The 25671-nt window shown below is 36.4% G+C and overlaps 1 protein-coding gene across 9 annotated transcripts in view; it reads right to left on the bottom strand.

Annotated features, from left to right (window-relative positions):
• The window catches only part of MARCHF1 (membrane associated ring-CH-type finger 1), a 224655-nt gene that overhangs the window by 76336 nt on the left and 122648 nt on the right, over positions 1 to 25671 (bottom strand). For 4 of the 9 annotated variants that reach the window (XR_005256861.1, XM_038136197.1, XM_038136203.1 and 1 more), the window contains one exon: positions 12169 to 12308. The exons of the other annotated variants lie outside the window; for them this stretch is intronic. Coding sequence is in view for 3 of the 4 variants with exons in the window: in XM_038136197.1 (XP_037992125.1) it covers positions 12169 to 12270 (102 nt within the window). In the remaining variant the exon portion in view is untranslated. The remainder of the gene's footprint in view (positions 1 to 12168; positions 12309 to 25671) is intronic. 9 annotated transcript variants of the gene reach the window in all.

The raw sequence follows: 25671 nt of genomic DNA, 5'->3' as shown, positions 1-25671 counted from the left end.
TTGAGAATAAATAAGCAGAATTGCTACAGAAATTGCACACCTTATGCATCTGATAAGCTGACAAGCAGCATATTTTCCATGTCAGGCACTCACTGACCAAAGCATTAACTCATGTTACTGTAATCCACATAGGTTTTTAACAATCTCTTTGCAATAAACAAAAAACATTTAGGTCACTTACAGCATTAAAAGTTTTAATGTTCCACTTTGCAGAATTCTTTGTATTTTAATCTCTTTTTCCATCCATGGGAAAAAGGTTTCCAAAAAGCACATTTACATTAATTATGTCCTCCTGTATGTCTGTAAGTCTATTTTGAGAAAGAAACATGATCAACATAAAAGATCAAGCAGGAAAAATTAATGCTCTAATGACTAAAGTACAGCAAGATGACTGTTTGTGATTCCTGTCAATGATGGTGCACCATAAAAACTGTTTCCTTAGAAGAGACCTTCAAAAACAACAGATTAGTGATAAATATCTCAAAAAAAAATTTACACTGTATTTTAAACATACTTGCATGCCAAAAGTGTAGGCACCCACAGAACATTAAAACTGCACTTAGCTGGCAGTGTCATCACAGTGAATATTCAGCTAATTGATAGTGCTTATTACAGAAGCCAAGGTGAACTGCGAATATGGTGAGATAAAGCATTTGGAAGAAAACAAACTTTCTTTAGAGAACAAGTGAAGTCAGAGTTGTACAAGATACTTATCAAAGCGGAGTTGACATCTGTCAGTATTCAAGATACAGTATTCACTTTTTTCTCTTTTTTTTCTCCATTATCTTCCTCATTCCAATTTCTCTCTCCTTCACATAATAATAATTTTTTTTAAATCCTGTCTGAATCACCCTCTCATTATTAAAAAAATTCCATTGTAGGACCTGGATATCAACTCTGAGATGCATAACTTCACATATTCTAAACATATAATTTCTATTGGTTTCCTGAAAGGCAGACCATTTTTATTGAAATCCCAAAACAATGACTTAAATCCAAAATTTATCTTCACCCATTTGATAACTCCCCTTTTGATTACAGACCAGGATTTTCAGATAGGGAGCACCATTAGACATTTATGGGTCCCCACTGGGACATTAGCACTTCAACAATGACATGAGTGTCTTGAACCAGCTATTCACAAGATGAGACCTTCAGCATTTTATAATCTCAGTTCTACACAAAATGGCCTTAACCCACAACAGCAACAAAACTGAAGGGAAATCATACATAGTCTACATAAAATACACAACCTATCCCATACTACTGTACTTCAATGCACATAATTATTGATGTTTTGACAATTTAGTAATTATTCATGCAATTATAATTTAAATTGATAAATTGAATAGCTCATTTTTCTACATTCTGTTTGTATCAGCTGTTATTAACATTTCATAAGCATTAATATTTATAGATTACAAAGATTACATGAAGCAATTAACACATTCTGGAATATTATTTCCCAGAGAAAACAAACATCCAACACAATTCAATAAACACAAGTTTCCATAATACAAAAATTAATTCAATTATTTCAGCATCAAATAGGTAAAATATTATATATATAATATAAATACAGTTTTGATGTACCCCACTACTAAGAGAGCACCCTGGGAGCTTTCAGAAGCACCTGCACTGCTGCTGTTGTCTTCCTCTACCATGAGTTTGTAATTAGATGGAGCAACATCAATGCACTTCTGCTCAATGACCTCATTACCATAAATTTCACTATATGTAAGTTTATTCTGCCTGCCTTCAAATTTACTCAAGTCAGAGCCTGTACTTAAGAGCTTCTCTATGAACTAGAAAAGGTAACAAGTCTGCAGATATCTCAGTTTTGGGGGTTTTCCTTTTGTTTATTTGTTTGGGTTGTTCTTTGTCTAAGGAGAACACAAGTTCAAATTAATGACCTGTACAGCAAATGAGCTTTATCTACAACAACTTTTTATCCCACAATACACCTTTCCCCCTTCATTCACATATTTCTCTAACATAATTATTCCAATGGCTATAATGAAAATGCCAATTATGGACTGACTGACAGTAGAGACAGTGCTACAACAGATTTCTTCTCTGGGACTTTTGACAATGTGAGGAGCCAAATAATATCCAGGAAGAGTAAAATGGGATTGCATGAAATTAATACAATCTTCTATGTCCTTCAATTTATTTTTTTTTTCTCTCAGTAGTTGTTCCTTCACATTTTTGATTTTTTTTTCTTTCATTAACACAGGAAAGAAAAGGAGGCAACATTTCTACAAGATACCAAATTTTAAAAAAAATATTTTTTAATTAAAAAGGGATTTGTGGAAGGAATAAACGTTCATAGAAAAATGACATAATCTGTCATTTTCAATTCAAATATTTTATAGCCAACTACCTGTTCAAAAAAGAAATTTTAATGTGTTTTTTTAATATACAGTTTAGAATCCTAATCTTAAAACAAACAAAACCAAAGTCTTTCCAGGACTCCTGTTTAGTATCCTAGTAAATATTTCCTTTAGAAAGTGAAAAAAAAAAACCAAAAACCCTACATGGACAGAAAATCAGAGACAGAAAAAAAGCTAACAAAAATATCAGAGCAAATATTTCCATTTCCATTCCAAATTTCAAGTATCACAGGCATGGTATTTATGTAACCCCGAACACAAAATCACATAGCAACCTAAGTCATGTTATTGGCAAGATTATGGTCTTCACCTTCAGTTTAAATTTCCCCTTCTTAACCTTATCCTATTACTCCCATCTCATGCTTTATGAAAGGGCCATGGGGAGGGAATAACAGATTAACCCCAGAGGTAATCAGCCTAACAAGGTCACAAGCAGCTATTTTTCTCAGTCAGCAGAGTCAAGGCAAGTGATTATGGTCAGCATCCACATACGGCCAGCTTTGACCACATACCCATGTTACTGAAATTGATAGGACTGGCATTTCTAAGACAAATATTTGAACACCTCTGAAATTGCCGCAGGGTGCCTGGTTCATCCAGTTATCTCCATCTCCTGTGGATCTAAACTGCAGCCTGTCTGTTGATTCATCTTGAGAAAAAAAATCTAGGTCTCTGCTATATTTTCTCCTCCTTCCTTGTATTAATTATCCACAGTTATTAAATCCTTCCACTATCAACCAGGATAAGTCTAACACCTTTGTCTCTAGAGGATTGAAGCAGCTTACTATTTTAAGTGAAATTTCATCTCAAGTGTTCATTAGTTCATATTAATGAGGCTGAAATAATATAGTAGAAATTACTTCCACAAAGTTACACGGAACTTCATACAACAGAAGTCAGTGCTTTAACCTACACAACATTTATGATTCCTTTCCTCTCCTTCACTTTCTGTTGCTGTTTTTTGTTTAAGGGAACACCACAATTCCAGCTGCAATGGCAAGCGTTCGGTGTCACTGACAATACAAAACAGGGACACTGGATTTCAGAGACTTCCCAGACCATATTTTTGGAAGAATCTGCTTAAAAAGGTTATATTTTATTTGAGGGTATGACATCTCCCCAGACCCTATTCCACCTCAGTTCTCCATCAAAATCACAAAGAACGGGAAATCACACATGTTGCGGATTTCAAGAGACCTTACTTAATGTTCTATGCTAAAGTTGCCTCTCTATACGATAAAAGGAAGAATGACAGAGAGCTGCCATGAGGACTCAGGCTGTCTCTACCCAGGCTAGGTGCTCACATGACAGCCCTGATACGTGCAAGCTCATTATCTGATGGAAAGCCAGCCCCCAGCCTGGCTGGAACACAGAGCTGAATGTGGGCTGAAATGGATTCCAACGCTCTGGCACAGCAGTGCAGTGGAAGCACAGCTGCAGACACATTCTGCACTGCGTAGCCTCCTAGAACACAAAACCAACACCAAACCAATTTAGTGTTGGGAAGACTTTTATTGAGGAGAGCAAAGCAGAAGAATACATCAGGGATGCATCTAGGGCGATACACAGCTCCCTATAGCTTTGCTACTTTCTTCTTCTTCCCCCCCTGTCCGTAACAAAACTTATGTACCAATATGAATGCAGGAAATGGCTTCTAGGTGTGCATATACAACCTCTTAAGAATATATTCTGGAATATATTTTGCAGCAATCATTACTCCGCAAACCACTTCAGAGTGATAATGAATCCTGTTGCAGAAACTTAAATGATTAGGTAAAATTTAAACCAGCAGGCTTGAAATACACACAAATATATAGACACACTACACAAACTTACATGCATATATTCACATACTTGCAAGCATGCAAATGGAATCAGTATAGACTCCAAACAAATTATGCATAGATATTTCTGTTTACAGCACTGAGTTACACAAACTGCAGTAGTCAGCACAGTAGAGAGCTTATCCTTAAGCTGTGGCTGGATCTTGTAATTCAAATAGTATGGGACAGCAAAATACATACAACTACAAACATGTATAGTATGGGACAGCAAAATACATACAAATACAAACCTGAGGAATTGGAATATAAATAAACTTGCAATTTAACTTAAGCATTTCCTTGAGATTTTTAACACAATAAAGTGTACTATCATCTTCTACCACCACCTTTTTTTTCCCTTAACATGATATGCTTTCATAGCTGTCCTTGCTGGTATTACTCTGGCAATAAATGAATGAGCAGAGATTTCTTTGATGCTTCCTATCATCTTGACTTGCCCACTACGGTGTATGTGTTCACTTAATGATGGAACTGAAGGCTTCACTGAGCTAGAATGAGAATAACTCAATTTCACCTTATAAAAAACTTAGGTTAATTACTTGGCCCTGTCTGATTTTCTCATTTTCAAGAACTCATTTGCCAGATAGAAACTAAATGGTGATCTGGCAATTCCCTCTTGTTTCACTCACTACCTGTAATGCTACATCACATAACCTGGAGTTTTACATACTTTAAATGTAAGATTTTTATGAACATATGAAAAATTTCTAGAAAAATAATTTATTGAACTTTCAGTCAGAAGTTATGTGAAACAGTCTAATGCAGCCAGACATAGCTCTCATGCTCAAAGCTAAAAAATTAATAGGTGTTAAATTCTACATTGAAATTATGCTCCTTTTCCCTAAGTGAAAGATTAATGACAGCTTCAATTATACAGAAAGGAAACAAATTATGAATAATTTATATTAAATAGATTTGAAGCAATTTTGTGAGCACGTGTTGCTGTGAGACACAAGATGCATGAAATATTCTGGGGAAAATAAAGAGCTGAATACAACCTATTCAAACAGTTACACAGACATTTAACACATATTTTATGTCAATGTCTTTTTATAGTAATTTTATCTAGAGAAAGATATTTTATTGCAAATTTCACTGATAACAAATGCAGAAATCTAACAGCTAAAAAACCTGAAATATAATTTGAGTTATAAAGTTAAATAAAACATAGCAGTATAATAACAATAATATTAATAATGATAATGACAATATTACAGCCTTACTGCCTTATTGAATCCAGCATTCAGATAAGCTTTTCTTTTTTCTCCTATATTAAAGTTATTTTTGGGCATACAAATTGAAATTTTGTGCATACAAATAATTTTCTATGTAGCCTCCATTTTTTCATTAGAAAAAGCAAAATGAATACTCTTTAAGTAAGGATTGTCATTTTAAGCCTGCCATAGGAGAAAGCACTGGTCAAATATGTAAAAACTTGACCATATCATTGCCACTCATAAATAATTGAGTGACACTGGTGGAGACTTACTCAAAAGCTTTGGCCTACATCTACCCTGCTCTAATTGTTTATGTATGCATAGAAAAGGAACACAAATGAGCTCTTAACAACTTTACATCCTTATTATCACATTCATGGTGAGAATGTAGAAGGTGATGGTAACCAAGGTTACAACTGCTAATTGGCTTTAAATATAAGGAAAATCAACAAGATTGGGCTGGGGTGGCATGGCTCCTGAGGCCACTGCCAGCTTAGGCTGATCCTGTAAATTGTAAAGCAATACATTGTTAAAACAATTGCCCTGCTGGACAGCATGCTGCACGGGGCAGAAGGATGTGGAACACCCACAGTACAAGGAGCAGTTTCCATAACTTCACCATGAACAGATACTTAGGGGAAATCATGTAATTTATTATACTGGTGAACAATTCTGCACCTTTTAAAATTACATTTGTCTGCATAATCTCTCTCTTCCATAGTTTTACTCAAATGTACAACTGTTTGGTTATATTAACATTACTACTATATTTTTAAAACCAGTTTACAGAGACCTCTGTAGGTATGCTATTGTGGATGTCCTAGCTGGTTATGCAGCCTTATTCATAAAATCTACTTAACAGTTATAGAAATAACATGATAATTCAGAAGAAAACAACTCCATATTCCTAGATAATTACTCTTTTCTCACATCTGGTCTTTCGGTTTTAAATGATGTGGTTTTCTTATAACAAAATAAAATACAGATCTTAAACATCCCATCACTCCCAGTCAGATTAACAGTTCAAGGCTTGCAGTATAGAAGGAATCTTAGATGTACCCTATTTCACAAGATTTTCAAGGAATTACTTTATCTTGATGAAAATCAGGCAGCCAAACACTCCAAACTCAGATGAATCTTTCCTGTTCTGAAATTAACTTTGGGTGTTTAGATAAAGATCCCAGATTTAAAGAATGGTTAGGGTTAGATGGGACCTTTAAAGACCATCTAGGGATAAATCATTCTTAGACTATTAAAACTTTCACATAATTAACATAACTTACAGTTAAATCCCAGATTTTCACTTTATCATCACTGGAGGAAAACCTGTACTGGTTTTGGCTGGAATAGAGTTAAATTTCATCATTGCAGCTCGCCTGGGCTATGTTTTCAATTTTTGCAGGAAAGAGAGTTAATAACTCAGGGTTGTTTCAGTTTTTGCTAAGCAAAGCTCACATCCAAGAACATTCCTGTCCTCATCCCACCCCACCAGCGAGGAGACTGGGGTTGTACAAGGAGTTGGGAGAGGACATAGTCAGGAGGGTTGATCCCAACCGACCAAAGGGATAAATCACGTTCTGTGGTGTCATGCTCAGCATATAAATCTGAAAGGAGGAGGAGGAGGAAGCAGAAACATTCAGAGTGGCATTTTTCTTCCCAAGCAACTGTTACACATGATGGAGCCTGGCTTTCCTGGAGATGGCTGAACACCTGACTGCCCATGGGAAGCAGGGGACAGATAAATTCCTTACTTTGCTTTCATGTGTGGCTTTTACCTTCCCTATTAAAGTGTCTTTATCTCAACCCATGGTTTCTCTCACCTTTCCCCACTGCTTCTCTTCCCCATCCCACTGATCAAGTGAGAAAGCAGCTGGGGGGGGGCTGAGCTGTCTGTTGGGGTGAACAGCAAAAAACCGACAAACGCCCCCGACTTTTCCTTGTTTAATTGTCTTTCAGAATGACTACTGACTACTATTAGCTTGCTTAGTCAAAATTAGATGTGGCAACATGGGATCTACCTATGTCAAACAGATCATTCATAATCATATTTTACTTTCTCTTGGAGAAGCAGATGGCATCATTTGCTTACATAAAAAGAAATCCTGCCTTAGAGTTACATTAGATGCTTGATCATTTGCCATGACTTCTATATTTCATTTGCATGTAGAAACACAAATTACCTAGTTACTCACCTGACTACACTTCCACATATATTCACCTGTAATCCTGGTTGGGAATACAAGGGGGAAAAGTGGTTCACACTAATGGCGACAATTCAGCACTAAGTACATGCTCTTGTGCCATTAGCTCCATGTGTTTCACATGATCTACTGAACTAAGGACCAGCCCATGCCCTATGCAGAAGAGTCTGCAAATAACAGTTGGGAACATAGATTATAATAGTGCTCAGGTTTTGAACTAGGACCCAGAGAAACACTAGACACTCTGCAAAAATACTCAGACACAGAACTGCTTCTAGACAAATTGCTTATCAATGTTAATACATATTTACATATTCCCATCAAAATCATTTGAACTCAGCACATATACATATGCTTACAGAATCACATTATAAATAGATACTGTCAGCAACAGCCTGATTAAAGAAGAAATAATTTTAAATTTCTTATTTTCAATTATATTCATTATCTTTTCACAAGACAAAAACCCTGCAGATACTATTGCATAAAATGAGTTTTCAAGATCTAGATTCTTTTCAAATAAAGGAAAAAAATTACTATTCTTTCTCCAATTCTAGAAAATATCAGAGAAATGGAAAAATGAAAACGAGATGAATTTGCATATTGGACGGTGAATAGAAAGGATGAAAGAACATTAATAATTTGAATTGATACTATCTTCATATATTAAAAGTCAACACAGTCTAGAGGTTTGGTCTCAAAACTAAAATAGCAGCTACAAAAAAGTATCAATAAAGTGATGCTAAATCTATGCAGTATGATAAATGTGCTACTGGACAGGCAATAATATTACAATTGTTAGGAACAGAAAACTTGATCTGGAATACTGTGTAAAACTGGTCATTCCTGCTCAAACTGGAGCAGGAATAGACAAGACCTTCTAAGATACTCATGGGAATATAGAAACTATGACACAAAGGGAATGTTGTATTACAGGTCTCTCAAAATATGATGAACATTACAAAGGATGGATCTTCAAAGTTTAGAAACAATGTATACAGAAACAAACTGATAATAAATTCAGCTTGATAAAGAGATGATCTCTACCATCACAGAAGCAAAGTCAATTCTAGGTTTATGTTCTACTACACCAAGTTAACTGACTACATGAAATTGTTTTAAGTACAAAAAGAAATAAAATTACTTACTATGAATCTAAAACTATCAATACAAACCCCCAAATCCAATAAACTAAAATATTAAACAGTATTTTTTGAGAACTTATGCCTCCTTTGATGACAGAATGATTCAAAATTTTCAAGGTGTGCTTAGAACCAAGAAGCTAGAGTGCCATGTAAAAATGAACACAAGGTTTTAATCTTCAAATGAAGTAGACTAAGGTGACAAAGCTTGGGGATATTATAATAATTAAGTTGACAACAAAAACAGAAAAATCCTGACTCCTTAGTTGAATTCTGCTAAAATATTTCAGAATTCATTTGATTTGGATGAAGCTGGAACATCTTAACATCAAATAAATTGAAACGGTGCAACTGCTTTTATTAAACTCTTTAAATACATTCCAGTGTTTTCATGAGCTTAATTATTCTGTATTTTTTCTCCACTGCTGTTCAGTGTTCCACTTGCTTGCTTAATGAAAAAAGCAATTTCTTAATGATCATAACCTGCTTCCTGCTCCGTAAGCTCCCTTCTGTTTTTCACAGAGAAAAATATTTCTTTCCATAAAAATGGACTGGGAAGCCTGCCACATGAGGAAAGGCTGAGAGAACTGGGTTTGTTCAGCCTTGAGAAAGGAAAGCCTAGGGGACATACACATTATCATCATGTTCCAGTATTTCAAGGGTGGCTGCAAAGAAGATGAAGACTCCCTTCTACAAAGAGTTAGAAGCAAAAGATAAGTAATGGGTACAAGTTGGGCACACTCTGATTAGACACAAGAGGAAATGTTTTGCAATGAGAACAATGAGCCTCTGACATAGTCTCAGAAGGAAAGGTGCTAGATTCCCCAACACTGGATATTTTTAAGACTGAGCAGGACAGGGTGCTGTGCCATCTTGTCTATATGGTGCTTATGCCAAGAAAGGTTGAACCAGATGATCCTTGAGATTCCTTCCATCCTGGTATTCTATGATTCTGTGAAAAAATAAATGAGAGTCGCTTGCCATTTTCAGATAAATTTCCTTCAGAAAAGTGGCATTGTGAAATGCCGACTTTGGGGTTTAGTTTTAAATGGAAAGTATTTTTTAATGTCTTAGCTGAAATTCTGAAATAAAGCTATTATGCTGCATCAGAAGTGTACACAAAAGCATATGGCAGAAGTCAAAAAAAGATCCAGTCTACATTCCACTTTGCTTCCTTCCAAACCCAGACTTGTCACCTACAGAATAAGGAAGAAAAGAGCTGTGTCTTCATGACACAGGCTCACATGGGCACAAGATTCAGGAAATAAACCCATACTAAGGCAATCTGGTCCACAGAGGAGCTGCAATGCACTGAGAAATGAAGTTTAATTCAGAAAGAAGGGGCTTGAATAGCTCACCGGAAGTGGCTTTGTACACTTAGAATAAATAATTCTTTATTTTCTGCTGTTTCCAGTGCTAAACTCTGTATCTTCACTCAAGACCAGCCAGTAATTTTTTTGAATATTGAAAAGGCAATGACTACTAAACAAAATCAAAATTCATTTCAAACAAAATTTCAGAGTAAAAATGTTCACAAGTGAAATAAGGATTTTCAGTCAACATCCTGCAAGCTGGAAAGACATTGGCAGCAAAAGCTTATGCTGAATATCATTGCCTTCAGATGTGAGGGATAGAAGAAGTCATGGTTAAGAGAGTGGGAAGCAAAGAAAATGAAAAGGAAAGCTTGGCAGGCCTCAAGAGACGTTACTGTTTTATTTCCTGTTGTGAAGATTATTGTTCTACAGCCAATCATAGTATCAAATGACACACAGTATTGTCCCCAGTAGTTTGTTTTTCTGGCTTTCTAACACACTTCATCAACTAAGCAGCAGTCTACATGCAAACTTATTTTTGAATAAGTTTTAATATTAATAGAGTTAAAAGATGCCAAGTCTATGGATTCACCAGTTCTGAACTGTATTTCCAGTTCATCATTTCTAAATCCCATCTGGTAGATTGGAATGCTTATCTCATGAATATCAAACCAAATTAAATGTTGACTAGCAGTCAAGCAGAAATCAAAATATGCAAATTTCCACACATCCCAATTCCTAAATAGCTACCTCCTATTACTATTAATAACTAAATAGTAAAAGCAATTAAATAAAATAGCAATAGTAATTAAATGCGGGGATAATATACTTGACATTTTTTCACAGACTCATTGATTTTTAATTTCCTTTTATTTCTCTGAAAGTAAAGCATTCTAGATGAAAGTGAGCTATTCAACAATATTCTAGGATATATATTATAAACTATAAAATTTGCAGCTTTTAATGCTGCCTTTTTGTGTTCTCTTCTGTAGCAGAAACTTACATCCTATATAATTTACCACTGAACAAGATAATTTTGCCACATTAATTAGGGGCTTTATTTCACCAAAACTTCAACAGCTTTCAAGCAGACCACTGTCTTTTCATTTGGACTACCCCATTTCTTCAGTGGTTAGGAACAATTATTCACCTTTTAGCTTAGATGTCACCCTGTCCATGTTTCAAGAACTTCAGGGCAGTATTTCCTGATCACTCCTGTTTCTTAGGATAGGGAAATACAGCACCTATTTAACACTTATTATTGAAATTGGAGCAGGCATGTTGAACTGGATATATTTCAGTCTTGCTGTACCCTGAAAATGTCAGTTGAATTAAAACAAGCAAACAAGTAGACAATTTTTGCTCTTAGAGACAGGGCAGCTGGAAGCCTTTACATACAAGTACCAGTTGTTACTCACCTGGCCAGGTCTACTGATGTAAGTGGCTTTATTTCAATGAACAAAAACTGCGGGATTAAAATTCTTATCAATGAGGAACTTTATTCAGTTTCACATGATACATCTTAACTCCACCATGTAAACTGTCAACTTTACATTGCCTGAACATCTACTATCTATTATCATAGCTTTGCATGCAGAAACTCAACGATCTCTTGCAATAGCATGTTTAATGTATGAAGATAATTTTAAAATCCAGCTGTCTGACACAAGTTTAGACACAGGATACTTTGTTCCTGTTACAGGCAGGAACAAAGAGTAAATGAGGTGCCTTTAGATAATGTCCAGCTGTATTCATCACCAACCAAATGCATTTGCACTAATTAGGATCACAAAGAATGTAAGCAATCCATATTTGGTCATCTCCTGCTTAAAGACTTCACCTTCACAAAACATCAATACTGGTTTATAGACACAGCATGCAAGTCAGAATGAACCATGCATAACATAAAAGACCAAAAAAAGCAAACAGATGTTATATCAAAGGGTTTCACACACAGAGGAAATGCAAGCAATGTCAAACAGTACAATTTTAAAAATAAATTTAACACCTCTCAAGTTCTGAGCATGCCACCATCACAAAATTCAACTTTTCACTCACCAAAGTAGAGTTATGTGAAGCATCACCTGAGACCTCGGGTGTTCTTGTGCTGTTTGGAAGTCTGTGAGGGTTACGAGCTATCGCTTGGCACCAGCCCAACATTTTCTCCTTCCACTTATCCCTTCTCAATTTCTGAAATTCTGAAAATAATTTAGATTCCCTGAAACATTGACACTTTGAATTCATTGTGTGCATGTCTCTGGATGCATGCCTTTAAAAACAGCTTTTTAAGTTATATCTGAACAAGCTAATAAAACATATTTTTAAAAGAACATGTTTTTCTAAATTATTCCAAAGTGTTAAACCATAAAGGTTGGAAAAGAGTAATGCATTTTCAGCACACTTTACATGCATTAATACTATTTTAATGTCAGCAAATACAGTTCCTTCTCTCCATGTCAAATCTTCCTCAAGTTGTAACTTTTAAAATTAAAGTGTTATTTTAAAGGGATTTTATTACAGAATACCTTTGAGACTAGCACCATCCCAAAAACTATACAGCATTTAGATACAAACCCCCACATTCACTGAAACAAGAAGAAATAGTGCTAAAGCAGTAGCAGATACTCGATACAAAGAAACAGTGTGAAAACACACAAACCTGCATGTTCCCATGCCCAGACACTCCAGAATACCTGGCTCATCTTGAAGTGCTATGCTAAGATGTGTTGTAAATAGTAAAAACTAATGTAGGCACACCAGAAATAAATGCTCTGTGCCAACTACAAATTGCCTCTGAATTTACTTCTAGTTTGAAACAATAACAAAATACCTTGTAAGTCACACTACCACATTCTGGAAATGCAGCACTAGTACAGCATGCTATTAAACATAAGAAACCTTCGTAAGTATGTTTAAAATCTCACAATCTGTTTCTTCCCAACTGAAGTTGGCAATGGAGGCATTCAGTGCAAAACTTTGCTAATTAATTGCAAAAAACAACTTAGAACAATTTTATTCTCAACACCTGAAGCAATTTCTAATCTGGTTGTTTATAACATACTGTAATTTAAAATGTGTTATTCTGTAGAATAATGAAAAATAATAAACAGGAAGAATAACCTACCAGACTGAGTGCCTAGTACTCCAAATAAGGGTAGCACTAGACTGAATAAAACTGGAAAATCATGTAAAAATAAATACAATAATGCTTAAGATCTCCCATGGCACTATGCAGCATCATTGAATATCACTTGTAACTTAAGTTTATTTTTTCTGCAATACATCTCCATGCAGGACACAAATTATGCGTATATTTACAACAGATTTTATCTTTCCAGGTTCTGAGTCTGAGAAACTTCAATCTCTTCCTGAATAACGACAGCTCTACCATTTCCACACTTAACCATTAACAGACAGCTTTCCAAGTATGAAATGCACAAAGTTATATTCCCCACACAACCTCATGGAACTGAAAGGAATAAGTGGAAATTAGCCTTAGCTTTATTGCACTGGAGATGATTAGGTGAGTGAGACAACAGATTAACTGATTTTTTTGCAATTCTTTGGTCTCTTGAAATCTTAACGTGGGATAAAAAATCATGCTCAGTAAGTGATCAATCAATCCTTTCTACACTGTCTGTACCCATTAAGACAAGAAATCACTTGAATATAGGTACGCTCCTACTCTGGTCTCCTTGGTGTGCAGAACCCTTTGGAAGATTTGCAATTCTTCTTTTTTTTTTTGCCCTGAGCAATCAAAACGACTGCCACTGTCCAGATCATAATGGAAAGAAGGATTTTGCTCTTGCTCATACACATGAAGACCCACCACAAATAAATTTCCTGAAAACAATCTTAATTCATCATCTCTGGATGTGTTAAAAAAACAGAAGAATTACTTTATTCATATTTTAAAGGTGAGAACATTTTTACTTTTAAGTTAGCCAAGCAAAGGGACACACAATTATTGTTCATCTTGTACAATATAAATGCTGAGAAAAGGGGGTTAAGGATAATGTATTAAAAATTAGACACTTGTATGAAATAAAAGCATAATATTGCTTTAAAAAGCCACAAATCTAGCAAGAATTTATATGCTTCATTCAGGAGCACAGTCAGATTCAGGTAACAAAAGTTATGATTTTCAGTCCTTACAAGAATCTAACCGCTATCACAGAACAGCAGGAAATTGAACACAAGACACACTGTTCTTTATCTAAGCTAAGTTTTGTTCTCTGTGTTCAAAGATTCCCAACAGTAATCGAAGTGATGGTATTTGTCCAGCTGCATGATTTGGCAGATCATCAAAATATTCCTGGAGCAGAGCTACAGGAATACTGAAATACAAACAGCCTTCAATGCTGAGCTCTGCTAAGATAAATGCAGTCACTGTTATTCATTATGTATCTCTTGTCTGAGTCTTACCAAGCTGTGACTTCTAATCAATTATTCTAATTTGAATAAAACCATTAATTGAAGGGCTGGATGCAACAGCAATCTCTGACAGCTTCTGCTCTTTCTTAACCAGCCAGTTATTATCCTATGACTGCTGTGTTTCACAGGAACAATTCAGTGTAGCCACAGCGTAACAACATAATGACACTAAAACTTTCTACAAATCAGAAGCTCAACCTCAGGTTTTAAAATTACTTCTATTTAAAAAAAAAATCATATTAGAATGTATGTGATTGTGTCAACAGTTGTAGAAGTACAGTAATATCTCAATGCTGTGGTGGTTCACAAGGGGTTCTTTCAAGTCAGGGGGAAAAAAAATTACTTTCCACATACAAATGAGATAATTACCTGTAAAAATTTGTATCATCCAAAGTGCTGAGTACCTTCTGCCCCTCCAAACAGAGGACTAATTTTTTGAGTCCAGCATTGAATTAAAATAGCATGAAAGGCCATCAAGCTAGAGAAGTCTTATTTTCCTTACTGATACCTGCAGCAATCAACTAACTAAAGTACCTGTATAATACCTAATAAAATACCTAATGTTCTAGCCTCATTAAAAACAATGCAGAGACCAACAGAAAACAAGCACACATGCACAAGAATCATTAAGCTGACACCTAGAATGCTGGCACCAATCAAGACTATAATGGTACCAGCTTTCTGGTATAACTACTGGATATACACAATCAGACACCTCTGCATTAAGTGTATGTAAGATTGTGAATTCAAACATGTCATGTTTATTAATGACTGTTTTCAGAAAGGCTTCTAGGGCACTACTGGAAGAGTAAACCCAATTATGCACATCTAAATGCCTTTCCCTACCTGTAAAGACAAAATAGAATAGTCATTTAACTTCACAATGCAGCTCTTCCAAAACATCGCTGCAGAATCAGCGCCCCTCTCTAGAGTATGAGACCTTATATTAGAACCAAGTTTTCTAGAACTTATAGTTTGTTTAAGTTTGCAAACTGCTATCTACAGCACATTCTTAAAATAATACCTATATTATCTAATCAATTTTCAGAAATTACTTTGATGGTCCTGTACTGTAATTAACCATATAATTATTTATAACTAAATCCAGCCTTTGTTGATTTGTTCTTTTCTCTTATATTGCTAATATGCATTTCAAGTTGTCCTCAGTCCTTTAAGACTTTGATTCTTTTTTGTCACAACTAAGGATGCAAATTTCACTTATTGATTCCAATAATTCAACCACTGAAAATAAGTAAATTTAAGATGACTGGTACAAAAATTATTGCACCTAATACTGCTTTGTTTAACCACTCCATAACTACTATGCTCAAAGCATGACAAGAAAATTTTTAACGTTTTCAAAGAAAACAGTCTTTTGGGCTACTAAGGATTTAAAATTTGGGGGTATGTTTGCCTTCACAGTCATACTTGTTTTTTTCCCCCACAAGGAAGACTATCTTTTTTGTAAAGCAAAGGCAATTTTAAATGACTCAAGGCTCTTTAGAAAAACACCAATAGGGTTTTTTCCCCAGGGTAATTTTTTGCACTGCAATTATGCCATTTTGCATTTGTGAAGACTTCAAGAAGAAAATGTTGAGAAATGTACATTTATGGCAACTGATTTAATGTTTAAGAAACCCCCACCTTTTATACATTTAGATACTGCATAAACATCTGTATTTGCTGATGCAGTTTTTGAACTATTTTCATAAGCAACCTCTAATCCATCCTCAAGTATGACTTTGCTGCCTAAAAGGTTCTTGCTGTCAATATCACAGCTACTCTTCAAGGGAATGCTTTGCTCATCCAAGGTTAAACATCTCTGTTGAATTTTCCTCAGACCTTCAAAAAGCAATGCAACTGCATGTGCTACTGCTACAGGTGAGCAGAGAAAGGGTGCCTAACCCCTCCCTCAGGACCCCTCCATGTAAACTTCAGATGCATCAGACTCCCAAGCAGGAAGGACAACAGCTTTGATATCAACATGGAGTAGAGAACAAGAACAAAGTACATGTTTTTGCTTTGTGAATTTGCATATATTTAGCCATATATGGCTGCCAAGCAGCTGAAATCAAAACTTCAATCAACAATAAAGACATGAATGGTAAATGCACCCAGCACTTGGCAGATGAAAACTCTTCAGGGAAGATACAGAAATAGCAGAAAATGTTAAAACGCAAAAATCCACATGAAGTTAAAGCATTAACTACCTCATGAGGTTATGCATGCAATTATCCAAATGAATAGGGCATAAGAAGTCACAGTAAGTCTTGAATGGACTTTGTTCTGCTTATGAAAAATTATTTCTTAAGGTTTCCTCCCATTCTTATGTGATTTATTTACAGAGGAAGAGTACATTTATGCTGTAAAATCAAATCCACTTAGCATCAGGCAGAGCTCACTAATGAAGTACAATATGAAGAAAAAGAGAGAAGTAACTGGTTTTTTTTAAAAGCCCAATAAAAGTTAAATACCTGAAAGACTTCATTTAACCATTAAACACCTCTGTATCAAAGGAAAGGTCATTAATACTGAAGTTAACTTTTAAGAACAAAGAGAAAATCAGATTTCATTGCAATACCAGAAGTATACACACCAAAATGTGCTTAAGACCATGCTTGGTCCAACAGAATTATCTCCCATTTGTCAGAGAAGCATTTTTAACAGAAGTTTTTCTGTCAAATACAAAGTTCTGGGCAGCTCTAAACAATCTTCTTAAACATAAAAAGCTCTTGCTTGTGAGCAGTGCAGATACTGCTCCTGTTGAGAGGTCAGTCATATAGAACCCACACAAGACAGTGGTAATCACTGCTGGAAAGAAGGGCTTATCCTCTTGCTTAGGTATCATTGCTCTTTGTAACACAATCTGCAACAACTCCAGGGCAGGACAGGCCACTGCTACTTTATCTTTGCCGGTCTCTTCAATTTTTCTTACCTCACTGCAAATTGTTTTCAGAATCTCTTTTAGGGTAACTTCAGCCATCATTGCTGAAGTTAGGGAGTCATTAGTCATTTGTTCTCATATTCTACTACATCATTTTATAAACCCTAACTGTTTAATTGGTTTCTGGTTGCCATTGTTAATAATCACTGTTTACAAGACATTTACTCCTGGTAAGGGTGACAGCCTTCCAGTACCTGAAGGAAGACTACAAGAAAAATGGAGAGGGCTTTTTTACAAGTACATGTGGTTACAGGACAAGGGGGAATAGCTTTGAACTGAAGGAGAGAAGGTTTAAATTAGATATTAAGAGGAACTCTTCATTGTGAGGGTGGTGAGGCAGTGGAACAGGTTTCCCAGATAAGCTGCAGATATCGCATTCCTGTGCTGAAGACCTGGTTGGACAGGGCTCTGAACAACTTAGTCTAGTGAAGGTGTCCATGCCCTTGAGAGCTGGGTTGGATCTTTAAGGGTCCTTCCAACACACACCATTCTGTGATTAGTGAGAATTACAGGCATATCCACCAATACGAATCTGGAAGTATTCTCTGACTGATCAATATAATGAAATAGTTAATCTGAATGCTAGTTGATAGAAAATTCAGGGTCATATCTGGAAACTGAAGTGCAGCTATTTTCTCCTAAAAAACTAAAGACCTGAATTGTAATTAGTGAGAAGGTTAAAACTGATATTCTGTTGGAAGGTATTTAGAATACTTACTGAAATTAAGCTGTATGCATTATAATCAAGAAAATTCTGCTAAATATTTTGAAAAAGACTTTTGTTGTCATCAAGGGTATACCACCTAATGAGTTGACAGAAGAGCCAAATGTGGCAGGAAAACTTGTGACAGATTTACCAAAGGAGAAGATTTGGAATCCTTTTTAATAAAGATTAAATAAGCCCATTAAATAGCTGTTCACCACTAAACTAACTGAAATATACTATTGCATGTACCTCTTTTTCATACCTTCTAGTGGAAATTGTGATCATGACTTATGATCTGACCTCGGCTAGTAGAAAGCCATGACAGATGGCCTATTCAGGGTTTCTTCAGGATAAATGGATTTAAGTTATAAATAATTACTGGCCTACTGACCTAATACTACTGGTAACAGCTTAAATAACTAGTCCCTTACATAAGTAAAGATTACATGAACCTAAAAGCTAATAATTATGTGAATAAGCATTTGAACAATATTACTCTGATAATTTTTGACCAAAATTTCCAGAAAACAAATACAAAAGTAGGATTTAGAAGTGAATACATGGGAACAAAAGTATGACTCAAATAGCTGAAATAATTTTTTTTTTGAATGGTATTCTCATTAGACAATAACAATGGTGGCATAATTACTGTAAGCAATTATTCTTCTTGCTCTCGCTGCTGTCAAAAAATAACCTTGAGAAACTGAGTAAGGAAAAAAATTTGAAGCATTATCTATTCCTTCTAGTTTTTTATGTTTGTAGTTGGAAAATAAGCAGAAAAGTTTTGCTGAATAGATAATAAATCTAGAGAGGTGCAAGAAGATTGGATGAATATCAGTATGGCCCTCTAAACTTATATTAGTGGGATTCTTTAAAGTGTCTTCCAATAGTTTCAAATTAAGCCTGAACCTAATTGATTACAATGCCGGACCATAATGGTTTACTAATTATTTTCCATAGAGAAGACTGGGGTTTGCTTCTTTGTGAGATGAAAGCAATGCAGTTATCTGCAGTTAAAACCACAACTCACACAGCTGTCAGCAAGCTAAGATTCACACAGTTCACACGCATGTCACAGTAATATGCCATTCCTCACAAACTATTTTTAAAAAATTAAAGATGTACTATTTGTTGTGCTTGCTAATTAAAGTGTAAAACTAGACACAGCATCAGTTTCTCTCTTCTATTTAAAAATAACACTAAGCACACTGTAAGTATCCACCCTCTTGCAAGTCTTTCCAAAGAACCTCGAAGGAAGATAACATTGGCAAGATTACTGACAAAATACCAAGTTATGAAACTGAAATCTTGAGTGTGCAGCAGAAAACAAACACAATTCTTGATGGTACAGCATCGCTCCCTTTAGTGACTGGGTGAACACAAAGATTTCTAACTCTGGGGTTGCTCTGGTGCAGCAGCTCAGGCAGCCGAGTCTCATCCTGAAGGTTTGATCCCTACCTCTGACAGCCCTCCTCTGACTTTGCTACCACTCATACTGCTTTCTACTAGGTTACACTGAACCCTGGTGCTGAAACTGAGACAAGAGTATGCAGCACACCACGGCACAGAGATGCCCTTGCAGGTGTGCAACAGCATCTGTTCATGCAGTGCCATGCAAAGGCCCTGTAACAAAACCTGTTCAGCTGCTGTAGTGAGGAGCAACTCCACAGCTAAGCCATAAACCTTGCCCTCATGACAGCTTCCAATTATTTGTCCCTTCTACAGCTAGGGTAGAACAGAGACAAGCCTTAGCTTTCCTAAGATACCTTACACCACTGATGACAATGCAACTGCAACACATAGTCCAGGCACGGACACTGGGATTGAGGGCAACCTCAGCAAGTTTGCCAACACCACCAAGGTGTGTGGTTCTGTCAACACACTGGAGGGAAGGGATGTCACCCAGAGGGACCTTGTCAGGCTTGAGATGGGCCTGACAAAAAGGTTCAAAAAGGCCAAGTGCAAGGTCCTGCACCTGTCTTGGGATCCCAAGCAAAAACAAAGGCTGAGCAGAGAACGGATTGAGAGAAGCCCTAGAGAAAAGGGCTTGGGGATGCTGGTGGAAAAAAAGCTCAACACGACCTGGTAAAATGCACTGGCAGCCCAGAAAGCAACCACATTCTGGGCTGTATCTGGATCAGCATGGCCAGCAGGCCAAGGGAGGGGATTCTGCCCCTCTGCTCTGCCCTTGTGAGACCCACCTGGAGGGCTGCATCCAGCTTGGAGGCCTCCAGCGCAGGAAAGATGTTTGCCTGTTAGAACAAGCTAAGGTGATCACAGGGCTGGAGCACCTCTCCCATGAAGACAGACTCATAGAGTTGGGGCAGTTCAGCCTGGAGAAGCCTCAAAAGAGATCTTGGAGCAACCTTCCAGTACCTAACGAGAGCCTACAAGAGAGCTGGAAAGGAACGTTTTAAAAGAGCATGTACTGATATGACAAATGGTAATGGCCTTAAGCTGAAGGAGGACAGATTTAGATTAGATATTAGAAAAAAAATTCACTGCTGTGGGGATAGTGAGGCACTTGAGCCAGATGTCCAGAGAGGTTGTGATGTCCTATCTCCAGGACTTCAGGAGTATTAAAGGCCAGCTTGGATGAGGGTCTGAGTAATCTGGTCCAGAGGAAGACTTCCTGCCTGTGGCAGGGAGGGTGGATGTAAGTGATATTTAAGGTCCCTTCCAACCCAAAGCATTCTGGGATTCTGTGATTTGTACTAAATGCCTCCTCAAGGGTAACCATGTTTTTGAATCAACAAGATCTGGAATCAAAGCCTTCCATGGCCTTGATGTAATTCACTGACAGAATTTGCCTTGTGCATAATTTTTTGCCCTGGCTGGCTGTTTCTTCAGCTTCCCCCCCCCCCCCCCCCCCCCCACCAGGCACAATTATTCTCCCTGCTTTCTGAAAATGTCTTTCTTTTCATTTACCAACTCTGGCTTCTTCTGCTTTTGGCACTAAGCAATGTGTACTTTTTGTTTAAATCACTTGAATAAATAGCATTTCTCCAATATAAAATAGTTTCTTGAGCTGGTACATAGGCTATACCTTCTTTCTTTGGCTTCTCAGTTCTTTGAATTTCAAATTTTATTCATTTAGAAATTTAGATGTTTTAAGATATTTTTATTTCTTGAAATTTTTATTAAGGTTTGTATTATTTTAACACTTAGCTCTCTGTTATACCATTCATTTTCATATACATGTATGTATCTAATCACACTGTTTTTACATGAATCTTTCTGATTTGAAGTAAACAAGCAAGTAACCTTCCATTCTAGTGCTTGGTTTTTTATTATCTTCAGAAAAATAAATAAACTAGAAATACTTTTTTGAAAGAGTTAATATATAAAAATTTCACCAATACATTTCTGGCAAGATAGTAGAACCAACACACTTCTAAAATTATTTAAGCATTTAGAAAAGCACATCTACAAAATCACACAACTTGAACAAATGATTTTTACTATGTCATCACAGGACTTGTTTACAATTTTGAAATAGATGCCATGCTACAAGGTTCAACAAGCTAGCTGGAGTTCCCAAAGCCATTCCATTCCCTTGAGATTGAGAACACACACTTAGCAAGCACTAGCTCAATGGATAAGATTTTATTAAGGACCCTTTCTCTATATACAGCTCCAGAGAAAATAAGCATGCTCCAGGAAACACCAAATAATGGAAAACAGAGATGAATGCAAAAGCACATGTAGGTAGTTGGCCTACATTCAACTTTACCACTTAATTAGAAAGCTAAGCAGAGAAAAACTAACTTTTGAAGTAAAAACTGTATTTAACCGCAGGCCAGCCACCCACAAACCAGGGAGCACTTCAAGAACTTCTTAAGGGGAAAAGAAATGTACTGGTGAAAATTATTACATACAGACTATTGTTGTTGCTACTGAAGTACTCATTTTAAGAGTCTCCAAGCACAAAAGGAAGAGCCCAACCTCCCTGTCAGCTTAGACAATATCTGGGATATAACAAATCCAGGTCAGGCCCCTGATAATTGGGTAGAAGTGGGTGGGAAGAAGCAAAAGATAAATAGAAAAGTGCAAACAAGATACTCAAACAGTGAGGCCAGACACAAGTATCTGTGAGAGGAAAACTGGAAAAATGAAACATGCACTGAGCATGCAATAAAGCAAAGCACCTCAGGAATCTTAGAGTCCAACATGCAATTGGTGAAGGACAATCTTGTTCATCTCATGTCCTTGCTGGAGCTACGTCACATTTTGAAGCATCAGGATGTCCCCAGACCATCAGAGGAGAGGCACTGCCATGTTTACAATGACAATCCATTTCTCTGTGCCAGCACAAAGCACTATAATATGGTGTGGTCATGGTGGGGCAGAGTATTCTCAGACATAAAATATATTAATTCCCTGCACAAGTATTTAATTAAGTCTTTACTGGCAACCCATGGGACTCCAGTTTGCATAGAGAATTATCAGGTTTTTTAGTACAAACATTATTCATTTTTAATGCCTTATGTTTCCTGCACTGTAACAAAAAATACATTTTCACAAAAAATATACCTCCAGCTGATGTCTAATATCATAGTATCAAGTAAAACATATAATTTCAATTTTTTGCTTCTCTTTAAAAATGACATTTAAGTTCTATCATAAGACAGAAAGAAATACATCTTTCTGTTATCATCCATGTAAAATTTCATCCCAAAAAGTTTTCCCCCAGCAAGTAAAAGCCCATGACTGCAGTATAGAACGAAGGTGCCAGATCAAAACTGCTCTTCAGCAGAGGAGAAATTTTACTACAGAAGGATTTCCATACAGCTTTACACAAAGAACTCTACAGTCCTTAAATTTACAACAGTATAAAGAAGTCCTGGAACAGAAACAATACTGGGAATTAAAACACGTTTTGCTTCATGTAAGCTCAGTACAGCTATGAAGAGGCATGGTATCAAAAGTATGAAAATTACACTCTCTTCTTTCATTTGCCACTGCAGTGCTCCCATGCTGGAGTACCAGAATGTATGTTTTTCATATTTAGAGAGTGGTAAAACCAAACCACGACTGCCTGCTAGGTGACAAGCAAGATACCAGATTCCTTATTCCCAGCAACTGTGCCCCACTGACTTTTTTGCCATTTCTCTGTTCGTCTATTTTGTGAATGTTTAGCTAAAAACAGAGAAATCAGGATATTTTAGAAATTTCTGAGCTACTTATAGCAGGAATACATTGTTATTACTAAAAACCTGTCCAGCAGATTTTGTACTGATCATATCACAGAATCTGCTGAGTTGGAAGGGACCCATAAGGATCATTGGGTCTAACTCCAGCCCTGCATAGGAACATTCCCAACTCACACCACGCACCTGAGAGTATTGTCCAAACACTTCTCTAACTTTACATCAAGAACTGCTGAACTACATAATTCCAACAATATAATTATGATAAAAATATTGCATAATGAGTCATCACAGACTTATTGTTGTCACAGATCTATATTTCAGACATATCTGAAGATACAGTATATCCAAATATTTGTGTTGCAAAATCTAGTTTTTCACAACTTTATTGATATTAAGATACCAATAAACTCTGCTTACTGTCTGTTTTATAATGGGGAATATCAGGTTAACAGAAGATTGGCTTCACTTTGAACATTTGAAATAGTTTTGCTTGACAGTACTACTTGCTAATAGTGAGGCATAACTATATTCACAATCAACAAAAGCTACAAGTAAATTTTAATTTATTCTAGCCTATTGCATCATAGGGGTTTGATCAGTTAGAACTCACACAGAGATGAAACCTGACCTTGACTCTTTGGCTTCACACAAGAAGTGAAGGTTTCCTAAGCAATTCCTGCTGTCACTACCTTTAGAAAAAACAGCATTAATGGTCTTCAGAATAATTAAGCCAGGCACCTTCTGAAAGAGCTAAATCTAAAATGAAACAGATAACCATAAGGTAATAGGAAAGTATGGGCAGAATACTAATAAGATAAATTCTGCTTCTTTGACCCCTTCCAGTTCTTGGTGGAAAGTCAACAGTATAACGAACATGGAATAGAAATTTCTATTTACCTGGACTGTCAACTTTAGGTCATACCTTCCTGAAAAAGATACTTAAGTAAGTATTCATAGGCATTATGCAAAGTTTGGTGTCAGAAAAAAAAGTGTGTCTATTGAGCAACAATAGGCTGAAACAGGAATATATGAGCTATTTCTGTTGTGAAGAGGTGTTCAAGGTTTTACAGTAGGGTTTTCCTATTTTGAGCATTAGGAATTCTTGCTTGAGAAAAGTTGCTGAAGCTGACAAAGCAAATAATAAGTAGAGAAAAAGATCAAAATTGTAACAGGTTATTATACATGCACCATAGCTTCATTGATAGGATCACGTGCTGCTTTTCCTTGCATTACTTCATACTCAAAGTGGAAAATAAACACTTCACAGAGAGCAGAAAAAGAACCCATGACATGAAACCATGTTTACTATATTGTCCAGGTCCTTCTTCAAAAGATGAATTTTGATTTCCTCATAGGTTTTAGTATGGCATTAATCAACACTCAGAACTAAGTCTCATTTACCCACATGTCCCTCACCATACAGGTTACAAATTACTTGTGCCTCTTGAACAGTCACAGCATTGGTGACAGAGACAGCCTGGCTCCAAACACCTACTTTGCTGATGCATGATAGGACTGCAGACGTAGGTTCAAGGCCTGGAAGCAGCTCAGGTGTGAAATTGTTATTAACTAACACCACAAACAAGTTGGTTTCTGAAAAGCCATAGGAGCACTGCCCTTCTCAGGAGCCACAGCCTGTGAAGGCTTGTTAGCAAAGCCACAGCAAGAACATGTGAAGACAGCTGGGGCCACACTGCACCTGAGCAAAATACATCTGAAACTTGAGGCACCAGGAGACTTTGTGAAAGGATGCCCAAGCACTCCTGTATCTGTGTTTTTATTCTAATGAAAAACTCATTGCTTCCTAAGTTAGCATACATTAGTTTTAAAACTTCACAGAAATCATTTAGGCGACAGTTCAAAATTAAGCTTCTCTTATTGTGCTGATTCTCATGAAATACAAGTGCCTACCTGTACACCTTTTAAGAGAAAATGCTCCTAATAATTACTTCTTCAGGATTTATGCAATGAGCAACCTTTACTGGGACTGGATGGAATGAGAATTAGGAAGGAACATTTCCTCCCTGAAGTATTCTCCCTCTTTGGCTCTTTTACTGGAAAAAAATATACTGACATTTATTCTTTTATGACTTTTTCATTAATGTTAAGCACTCATTTTAAACTTGTGACATCCATAAACTTAATTTGTGAGGTCTTTCATAGATATGTGGCTTTGTTTTTCACCTCTGCAACACATGGTATTTTATATTACAAGGAAAGAGAATAAAACCTGCCTCACAATAACATTCATATCTTTCCTACCTACCACAACCAGAGGCTAAGGCAGTGCTACACATAATTTACAGATCTTAAGAGGGCTGATA

Source organism: Motacilla alba, chromosome 4 (assembly GCF_015832195.1).
Source record: "Motacilla alba alba isolate MOTALB_02 chromosome 4, Motacilla_alba_V1.0_pri, whole genome shotgun sequence".
Lineage (NCBI taxonomy): Eukaryota > Metazoa > Chordata > Aves > Passeriformes > Motacillidae > Motacilla > Motacilla alba.
This window is presented reverse-complemented; position numbering and strand designations above follow the sequence as displayed.